General features: G+C 37.3%; 1 protein-coding gene across 3 annotated transcripts in view; it reads left to right on the top strand.

Moving 5' to 3' along the window:
- Positions 1–2,768: 2,768 nt before the first annotated feature.
- Positions 2,769–10,918, top strand: part of LOC143284474 (uncharacterized) — a 48,843-nt gene continuing 40,693 nt past the window's right edge. For all 3 annotated transcript variants that reach the window (XM_076591142.1, XM_076591144.1, XM_076591141.1), the window contains exons 1-2: positions 2,769–4,270; positions 9,288–9,463. In XM_076591142.1, coding sequence (XP_076447257.1) covers positions 3,392–4,270; positions 9,288–9,463 — 1,055 coding nt within the window. In that variant the 5' untranslated portion in view covers positions 2,769–3,391. The remainder of the gene's footprint in view (positions 4,271–9,287; positions 9,464–10,918) is intronic.

The raw sequence follows: 10,918 nt of genomic DNA, 5'->3' as shown, positions 1-10,918 counted from the left end.
CACACACACACACACACACACCACACACACACACACACACTTTTTTTTTTTTAATGAAAAAAAAAAAAAAAAAAAAAAAAAAACACGTTAACCCTAATCTCGTGCCATCTGCACGTCGACATGGCACACCGAAGAATCGATAGCTCATGGGCTAGGCTTATGGATTTCTAAAAAGGTAGCTCACTCAGTGTTTTCGGTGTCATTACGTCACTGAGTTGCACCCAGAGTTCGGGTAAGGTGTTAAATCCGAATACTGCTATGACTCGAAAGTTTCTGAAGTGACGAAATGAATGGAGAGGAGTGCCCACTGTTTCTCTGCCAATGTGTGAAAAGTGAAATTTAAAGGGAACTCTATCACACACTGACGCCGTCGCGAATGTGCTGTCATTTCACATAAATCAGTTTAAAAAAAACTATTCTTTTCAACTTCAGTTCTCTGTTACAGACAACACATAAATTGTCTTTTTTATCTTGCGATTCAGCAGTCAGCGGTGCACGACATGGACTGTCAGATTTTAATCAAAATATAAATGGTATGCGAAGGTCATGCGGCTGTGGGAACGAACCGAGCATTATTTCTGAGTCACACATATAGTCAACGTAGAAGGTAAATAGCAATACAACAATATTTGCGTACTCCGACACCCAGAGTTTTCATTTCTTCCGCCGGTTGAAAGGACATGTTCACGGTACATTCTGTTGATAAAGGACAACACAACAACGACAAGGACAGTAAGCAAGCTTTATGCCAAGTCTGCGTATTTGTCAAAAGGTTAAGTTTGAGTTTGTGTCAACGAAACCAGCTGAACTTTTGAAGGAAAATGCAACACCAAGTTCAGTGTGTTTTAGGCGTACACGACCCAGCCAGCAGACGGTGATTTTTACTTGGCAGTTTCAAGAGGCAAAATGTATAGTCTTAGGGTTTGTTTGTTTTTTTATCTTTTTTTTAAAGACCACTCTCACATGCCTTGAGTTCAAAGGTTAGGTTAGATATGTTTTATTCCCGTCATTTTTAGAATACGGAGGTGCCCGACAACTGATGACTTTAACTGAACGGTGTTGCGGTATTCTAAAAAGATCGTGCAGTTTTAAGCGGTGTGTGAAACGATATTGTTTAACTGAGCTTGTTACGTAAGAATAATAGGGCATCACATTGTAAATATCATTTTAAAATATCGAAGCACCATGACAAACTGACATTAAGCAGGTCTATCATCAAGACCTCTTGGACAGGCTTGATTCTTCATAATAGTCTGAATTAATGCATAATCACTGAACCGCTTCGATTAAAAGAGGGTGGATACACACAAATGATTACAGTGGATACAACCCAAAGGCATATTACGAGTACCATCCAGGATAAAGTTGACCACAGCCCGACTGACACATTAGATCTACATAATCATTTTCACGGAGGTAAATGCCCTGCTGCCATGCAATTTCAGTTCTGTTTCCCAGAAAGTACAGAAGCATGCTTTCAAACAATTTTCCCAAACATATGCCGTGTTTCCTTTTTCTAAAATATGAAATTAACAATTACAACCACTTTGAAGTCTTGCACCAGTACACACAAGAACACACTCACACGCTTGCATCGGAATATACGTACTATGCAGAGAACATTTCTTTTCGTTTTTTGTTTTTGTTGTTTCCTTTTCTAATTTATTTATTTTTTACATTTTATGAATCATTCATTGATTGGTTCATATGCTTTTGTTCATTCTTAAATAGTTATCAACTTAGAAGAGAAATTCAGAGCTGCTACATATTATAAATATGGCTTGTTTGCTTAGTTCTCAGCTGATGTTTAATTGCAGTATCATCCATTACTTGAAATTAATGCATTCCTGTTAGCAAATATCTACGTGCTTTCCCGTTCTTCGTTTTTTCCTTTATCCACTTGTTGACTGTTTTATTCAATGCATATTTTCCCCACCGTTTTTTTTTTTCTTTCTTTCTTTCTTTCTTTTCGTGTTTTGTCTGGTATATTTATCAATCTATGAAATTGATAATAGGGCATTAGTGTTTTAGCCATTTAATGTGATTTTTCTCTCATTCAAAAGTTTATTTTACCGATTGGAGATGACTGTGACATTCAGGTGGACTTAGATAATATTCAGTCTTTCGACTTGTCTTTCAGTGAAAAAGTCAGTCTCTTTCATGGATGGGTAGTATTTTGTATGCATACATATATATTTGACAAGTTGTATTATAACCAAGACACACACACACACACACACACACACACACACACACACACACACACACACACACACACACACACTGACACATATCAAATTCACACACACACACACACACACACACACACACACACACACACACACACACACACACACACACCGCGCACGCGCGCATGAAAGATTGCCCTATCCTACGATCGATGTCACATTGTTGTCGCTCTTCACTGTCGGCCGTGCGCACTGCTTGAAAAATATCAGTAACAGACCGAGGGTGCAGTGATGCCGAAGACGCTTCACGCGTGTGCCTGTATCACTAAACCACAACCTTACTGTATGCGCAGACGGATATCCGACGAAGCACGCATATATCCATGGGCAGACAGAAAAGAAATCCATTTGTTTCACATTAATTTTGTATCGTTTCCCATCGGTAAAATAAACTTATTTGGTCGATATTACAGTATACACTAGCTTATATTTCTCTGTAGGGAAAATAAGCTGTCATTGTTCAACGTAATCGGCTTGTTCTTGGTTAGGGACTATTTTCAAACTGTCTTGCTGGTGAAGTCCGCCATACTGTGTTGTGCTTACCCTGTGTGTGAGTAACAGAAACGCCTCCATCCACTTTGGACGAATTTGAATGGAGAAATGGCTCTGTGGAAATCTAGTCACAGTGAATCTACTGGGGTTGTGCGTACGAACCTTATCAGCAGCTGGGAATTTGTTATTACTTCTTCAGTCGTCATAATTTTTTAGCGGTCTGTACTGATCGCGTGGGCTGTCTTCGGAAGAAACGTCTGTCTTGGACAACGTTCACGTCTGTTTTACCAAACAAATGGTCGTTGAAGTGTTTGTGATTCAAATGGAATATTTCAAATAATGGATGTACTTCGTACTCAAGATCACATCGTGTCTTATGAATTTGGGATAAAATTAGTTGACATTGTAGCCCTTCAAGGTTCTTTCTTTTTTGACAATGTTCGTGTCAGACTCCCGGGTTTGTTGCTTGACATGTGGCCATCTTTACTTTTGAACAGAACACGACGTAAACCCAGCGGATCATTAGCTGGATAAAATTCAGAACATTCAAACACGGTGTCTCACAAGTTCGTGAGAAGGCAATTTGAAGCACCCGACAATTGTTCTGCTCATATTGATTGTGAAATTTCGTATGGCATATTGTCACAAAGATGAGTAAGATTCAGATAGAGAAATCTCCGAGCGGAGGATTTCCTTCCGAAAATAACTCCGAACATTTGAAATCAAAGCGAACGCGCATAAGAAGAGCATCTGGAGATGTGGGGCAGAAAATCAGCTCGGCCTTCAGCATAAAAAAAATTGAACGCAACGGACAAAGTATGGAGAAAGCTGGTGGTGAGACAAAGGAAGCAATAAAGACAGGAGTTTCCTGTTTAAGGACCAAAACATCAACTCCATCAAGAGAACGCAGATGCGTCTCAGAGGAAATATCAAAAAAGATGGAAAGTGCAGAAAGTGATGAACCAGTGCCACCTGTGAGGAGACCATCACGATTTCATGTTACTAAACTGCCTGTTCCTGAGAAACCTCAGACTCCCATCAGTGAAAAAAGTCACAATGTTCAAGAAGATAGCAAAGCAAGGACTTGTGGTGGTGCTAGTTTAGTAGGAAGTGCAGATAGATCAGTTGATACTAACAGTATTACAAAAAAGGACTCGGGTAAAAATAGGCCTTTTAGGGGGATGCAATGTGTAGAAGAATCTGATGACAAGAAACCAGAGTACAAATCTGAAACGGACAAATCCTTCTTTGATCTGCCAGCAGGCCACTTCTATCCAGTTGAAAGAAAGAGTGAACCTGTTATTGACAGTGGATATGCTGACACAGGGATGAAACTTCAGCTCCAGATCAAAGAAATACAGGAACCTGAGAGTGTGAAAGAAGTTGAAGAAATTGAGAAAGCTGTTGCCCATTCACCTGATAATCGTTTTCTGAAGTTTGAACAAGAAATTGGTCGTGGTTCTTTCAAGACAGTGTACAAAGGATTGGATACAGAACTTGGAGTAGCAGTTGCATGGTGTGAACTGCAGGTTTGTGCAACTCACATTTACTTCCCATATTTAAATTACATTTTTGTGAAAGGCTACAGCATATATATATATAGAGAGTCTATATATATATATATATGCAGACTAAAACTAAAATCTAATGTGAACAAACATGCAAACACAGTGCATACAACACACACACACACGCACGCGCGCGCGCACACACACACACACACACACACACACACACACACATACATATATATATATGTATATATAGAGAGAGATTTTATTTATATATATATATATATACATGTGACTGTATGTTTGTGTGTGAGAACGAGAGAGAGAGAAAACAAGAGAGAAATTGATTACCATATGAACTGAGAAAGCAAATATTTTAGATTTTTTTTTTTCTAACAGTAAATTGAGATCTATAGGCCTAGATCAACAGAAATAGAAATGTGTAAACATGCACTTACATGCCATAGATCATAGATATTTTCGTAAATTCTTTTTGCAGTTTTGAATTAAAGTATTTCACTTCAGCAGTTATTAGTCGTTTAATGCATAAAGCTCGTGTTAAAATATTTCACTTAAGCAGTTATTCATGTGTAAAGCATGATGGATAGTGATATATGGCATTAGACCGATTAGCAGTAATGAAATAGTGTCATCACATAATTTGCCCCAAGAATTAAGATAATAATTAAGAATTAAAAAATCTAAAACATAAATTTTGTGGTGGCAAGACTGTTCATATACATAACTTCAATTAAGAGGGGAAAAAAGAAAAGAAAAAGCCCACCTTTTCTTCCATCCTTTGAATAACCCCAACAGCCATTGACTGATTTGTCTGTTTCAAAAAAAAAAAAAAAAAGGGGGGGGGGGGGGGGTGAGTTTAAATCTGCAGAATACTATTTTTGCTCATTATCCAGATTACACGTTATAGATTGATTGTAACATTAGGCTACCAGACTCCCAACATAATCAAACATTGCAACTGAAAAAATCAAACATTGCAACTGAAAAATGCCTCCCTTATATTTCCTTAAATATGCCAGTTGATCTTTGCACATCCACTTTTCCGAACACACAGGTTCATACACAGTGACACAAAACACATTAGATACTGATATGGCATTTCACACCTGGTACTGAACTTTTGTCCAATTTCAACTCCTTTTTTTATCTGTTCTTTTTCTTTTCTTTTTTAGGTGTGCAGTTTCATTTATGCTCAGACTCACTTAGTAATAAAATAGTAATTCTCAAAGATATACATTGGTCATAGTTAAAAAGGATTCCTCTGAGTTTCCCAGCCAGCTCAACCCTGGCAGTAGTTAGCAAGGGAATGGACACTATGAAATATGAAAGGAAATGGTTTTAAAAAAACGACAATAAACAACTGAAGTCAGAGTAAGTCTAAGTAAGTTAGAAGGTTTGCATTTTTTTCCCTTTTGGGATTTAGTCATTTCTTTTTATGGTATCATTTGGCTGTGACCCTGAGCTTTGGATTAACTTGTTTCTGATCAGAGCTGAGGAACCTCACATCTGGTAGGATTTTTGATTGCACTTCATGATTCATTGATTGGATTGGGCCTCTTTTTTTCTTTATTTTTTTTCATTTTTAATAAAGGATTGCATTATAATGTGTCTGCATTCAAAGTAAAATGAAGTTTTGTCTTAATATCTATTTATATAAAATTAGTTTTTGAGAAAGCCATCAAATTTTGAAGCATTCTGTTTCTTTTATTATCTTTTTCTTCTTGAACTTGTGTAGAGTGTGTGTGTGTGTGTGTGTGTGTGTGTGTGAGAGAGAGAGAGAGAGAGAGAGAGAGAGGGGGGGGGGGAGATTAAAATCTATCAGAAAATTTTTTTTAAAGAAATTAAAGCAGGTCTTTTTTTTTTTTGTTAAGTAAGCATCTAACTTCTAAGAATATTTTAAAGTGGGGAATGGAGTGTTTTTCATTTACTGTAAAACTATGAAGTTAAATGCTTTGTTGTAAGTTTTAGTGCAGTATCAAACCAGTTATTTGTATACTCTTGCATTATGACTATAATAGTCATGTCACCAATGTGTTCAGTTTAAGTATTTATTCAGTAACTGCAGACTTCTATCCATAGTTATCATTTGTTTGATGTTTTCACAGCATTTGCAATGTATGTTTGCGTGGAAACTACACACATAAACACACATACACACATGCAAACACACTCTCTCTCTCTCTCTCTCTCTCTCTCTCTCTCTCTCTCTCTCTCTCTCTCATGAATTCAGTAGCACTGGCCATGAGATGATGATTTTGTTATTATATATTTGTTTAAGTCTAGCCACAACTCTTCTTTCTTATGAATCATGTTGAATGACTCTTGATAACGAAAGGCTCCTGCCATCCCAGGTTAAACGGTATCCCAATATGATGATGATGATTTTGAGCCACTCATATCATGATCTGTCCCTGCCTGGTTACCTGGTGGTCTTTTAATAGTACAGTTTGCAGCCTGCCTTCAGGATTTTTTTAAATTATTTTTTAAATTTATGTGTGTGTGTGTGTGTGTGCAGAAATTTCATCTTTTCTGTTGCTCTCTTTGTTTCTGCCTTTTTTTCTTTCTTTTTTTTTTTTTTAATTCCTTCAACGTTGTCTGCCTTTTCTGCTTCCCAGTTTATTGCTGTAGTAGTTCCTTAGCAAGCCTTGACATTTTTTTGGCTCCCGTATGTGTTAATACACTATGCGAGTTTATATAATAACACTGTATTTCGGTTGTCTCTGAGTGTGTGTGTTTGCCCATGGTAAATTTTAACATAATTCATTTTCTCTGGAAATACTATGCTGACACAAACTAAAGTTTGGCTTAAAAATAGAAAATCAGTTCTTTCCACAGTTCTATTTTTAAAATGACTGTGCACTTCTGTGAAGGGCACCCCCACCCCCCACCCCCACCCCCACCCCCTAAAAAAGAAGCTGAAAATGTTTCTAATGTTGTGTCAGTTGACTTTACTATTAAATTTTTCATTCCTGTGCACAAACTTAGCACTTTTATCTGATATGACACTCAGATTAACTGCAAGCTGCCATTTTATCATTTTTTGTTCAAAAAGGAAACACTTCTGCGTTGTCACAAAAAGGAAACACTTCTGCGTTGTAAATGTAATGGAAGTTGCATTGGAGCATACATCAGCTGTGGAGAGCGGAATTCTACCAGGAAATAGGACATCAGTCTGAATGTACTATGGTGAATTCTATCAGGAAATAGGAAATCAGTATTTGATTTGATCTCACTAATGTAACCCTTTGTCACTTACACTGTCCGTGCACATCCATTTAATTATCAGTAGGTATGTTTGCACACAGACAAACATAGAATGGTTCAGATTTATTCACTGCCTAACTTAAGTTAATTTGCACTATAAATGTGTGTCTTATAACATTGTTAGTTACTATAAAAAGTATAAAAGTATAATTGATAATCTCTTCCTCAGTTCATCTGGTTTCTAAATATATAATCTATTAGTGCAGCCATTGGAACCAAGATTTCTTCTTTTTTTAAAACAAAAGCTGCAAGTTCACTGATTCCAGCAATAGGAAGTTTTGTTTAGTAGCTCATGTCAAAGTTAAAAGCATATACTTGATATAGTGCTATGAGGTGATAATAAGTTGGATATTACCAGTGCATTATGTTTACTGTAAGTGTAAGTCTGTGGCTTTCATAATGTGCACACTTGACAAGTCAAGGAGAAACGTGCCCAATCCTTTGATCTGGAGTGATAATGTACAGTCAGTTTGGTTGGTTTGTCTTTTCTCGCTTTTTTCCCCATTTATCAAGCTGTCAGTTGCGCTGAAGATAAGGAAAGTTTGAAACATTGTATAATTTGCTTGAAGATTTCTATTATGACCATAAAACAAAGTAGTTGCAATAGATGTGGGCTGCTGAAGATGGTATTGTTCCATATCCACCCACTGACCCAGCCTCTTGTTTTTGATGGTGAGCCAAAAAAAAACCAACGACAAAATTGTGGTTTGGATAGATCTGTATCAGTGATTGTAACTTGTAAGCACTTTTAATCACCCCTGCTCTGCCACTTCGTCTACTGTTTTCTTGTTCAGTTATTGTTCACCAGAACACCAGAAATCTGCAATAGCAACATGTCTTAATAGATGAATAAATCACACACGAGTCATGAAGGCTTTTCCTCTTGTTTCTCTCTTTTCTGCAGTCTGTACTCTCAGTGCTGTTTTGTCTGGTGATTAGGCAGTGTTATTCAACTTACTGTAAAGACTGGACATGAGCTGTTCTTTCGGCAGTTTTACTTGCCATGATGGTTTCAGTTTCAGTAGCTCAAGGAGGCGTCGCTGCGTTCGGACAAATCCATATACGCTACACCACATCTGCCAAGCAGATAGATGCCTGACCAGCAGCGTAACCCAACGCGCTTAGTCAGGCCTTGAGGATGGCCTTTCAGAATGTTTTTTGTGTAGCTTTGAAGTCATTGCTGAAAAAAATATATCCTTTTACTACGAAGTTGTAATCTGAGGATGATAAATCAAGTAGAAGAGCTGATATCCTCAGCACAGCCATGTCCTCAGCACAGCTAAGTCTTATAGATTTGCCAAATGGAACCTAATCAAGTTAATATTAATAGTTCAATTTTTATGAATGTCATGAACTGTGTTGTTTTGTATGTGTTTGTTTGCTGTTGTTTTCCTGTTGACAGACTTTTGTGTTTAACATAACTGAAATTTTAATGGCCTGTGCAGTTGACTGGACTGGCTTAAGCAACAGTGTCAAATGTCACAATAACTGATTGATGCAGGGAAAACATAAGATACCCCATAGCCAAAGTTGTCAGTAAAGGTTATGATATTAGCCAGTGACATTTAATGGTGTTTTCTTATAAATGCAAATCAGTTTCGAAATAAACAGCTGTATTGAAGTGATATTGCTCAAATTATTAATCTTCTAGAAAGTTATGGTGAGTGATCATTTCAGTCTTTTTGTATTGTATATTCTGAAAAGTATTTTGTTTTGTGATCAACATCCATTTATTGTGTTTGTTTTGCAGGATAAAAAGTGGAACAAAGCTGAACGGCAGAGATTCAAAGAGGAAGCGGAGATGTTGAAAGAACTTCAACACCCGAATATCGTGAGATTCTTCGACTACTGGGAAGAGCACAATCACAGAAACCGCAAAGTCATTATTCTCGTCACAGAACTCATGACTTCAGGAACTCTCAAAACGTAATGATTTCATTCTTCTTTTGTTCTGTTCTGTTCAAACTAATTTTTTTAACTGTGGTATGGGAAGGGGTTAGAGAGAAGGGCAGGAGGGGAGATGCATGCATGTTCATCTTTCTGATCAAGCATTATATACATATGTGGGACTTCCGGATCAAGCTGGATTTCCACTTACTCCAGATTCAATCTTTTAAATAGTCTGTCACACACATGCAGTGGGGCTTGACACTTCTGCCAATACATTCAGCAAGAGAGGAACCAGCTGCACATATTCATAACTTAAAGTAGGAGTAACTTTGGGAAAATTTCAAGAAAACTTTGAAGAAGTTGACAAACCCGGGACCCTCATTTGATTGGCATCTGTCTCTCACTTGAACATTGACACATTTCTTTATCACCATTGCCTTGTTCCCCCATGGCTTTATTTCCGTCTTGCAGATGTCAGGCATGCATGTGTGTTGGTGTGTGCGCATGCATATGTTTGGGAAAAAAAAGTGAAGGAAAGAAAGAACATGAACGGCACATCCCTGCCATTAAAATGGTGTTTAACAAGAGTTCTCATGATATTTTTGGCCCTGGGATTTCTATATTTTCTTCAGTTTCACAGGGCTAGAACCACACTAGGGGTAGTGCCCACTGAACCAATACTGGGGGCTTACTGCTGCCCCCAAACACTGCATTTCAGGATACAAACATTTTTCATGTCCTGCCCATGTGTTTGTGTTTTCTCTTGACTCTCTGTCTTTCTGTCTGTCTGTCTGTTTCTCTCCTTTTTCATTTGTATAACATCTTTTGAAGTGTTATGTTTTCATCTCTCCATCTCCCTTAATGCTCATTTTCACCATATTCATTCCCACTACATTGTATACAAGCTGTCGTGCTTTTTTTACTCGCGGATTTTCCATTCCCTTGTTTAGTTGGGGTTTTTTAAGCTGAAGGTACTTTATATAGAATCTCAAGTTAATGGATTTCAGTATGGTTTCCTTTTGTTAATTATACTATAGTGTCTACAGTCATGTAACAAATGTTGTTTTATGCAAAGAAGCAAGGAAGGAACCAAAAAAACCCAGATACATATACTGAGTTTATTTGCTTTTCAGTCAGTGCTGGTACTACAAGAGTGCACAGTATTTTGTTATTTTTGCAGTCTTGAATGATGCCTGTGGAGCACGGTTAGGATGGTTATTTTATATTTCACACTTTTATTTTGTTAACTGTTCAAACAATTCATTCTCTGTGGACATATCAGCAGTTAAGATTTGCACTAAGGGTGGTTTTCTTATCCCCAGCAATCATCAAAATATGATTCACATTTTTTGTCGTCACATCCAACATTTAACAGAGCAGTCATAATATGGAGATGTGAATTTACTGTTTTCAAACTTTTTCATTCAACTTTGAGCGTGTAAAAATGGCTCGGTTCACCTGTAAATGCAAATCTGGCAGTATTTTCATGTA

The sequence above is a fragment of the Babylonia areolata genome, chromosome 8, assembly GCF_041734735.1.
Source record: "Babylonia areolata isolate BAREFJ2019XMU chromosome 8, ASM4173473v1, whole genome shotgun sequence".
Classification (NCBI taxonomy): Eukaryota; Metazoa; Mollusca; class Gastropoda; order Neogastropoda; family Buccinidae; genus Babylonia; species Babylonia areolata.
This window is presented reverse-complemented; position numbering and strand designations above follow the sequence as displayed.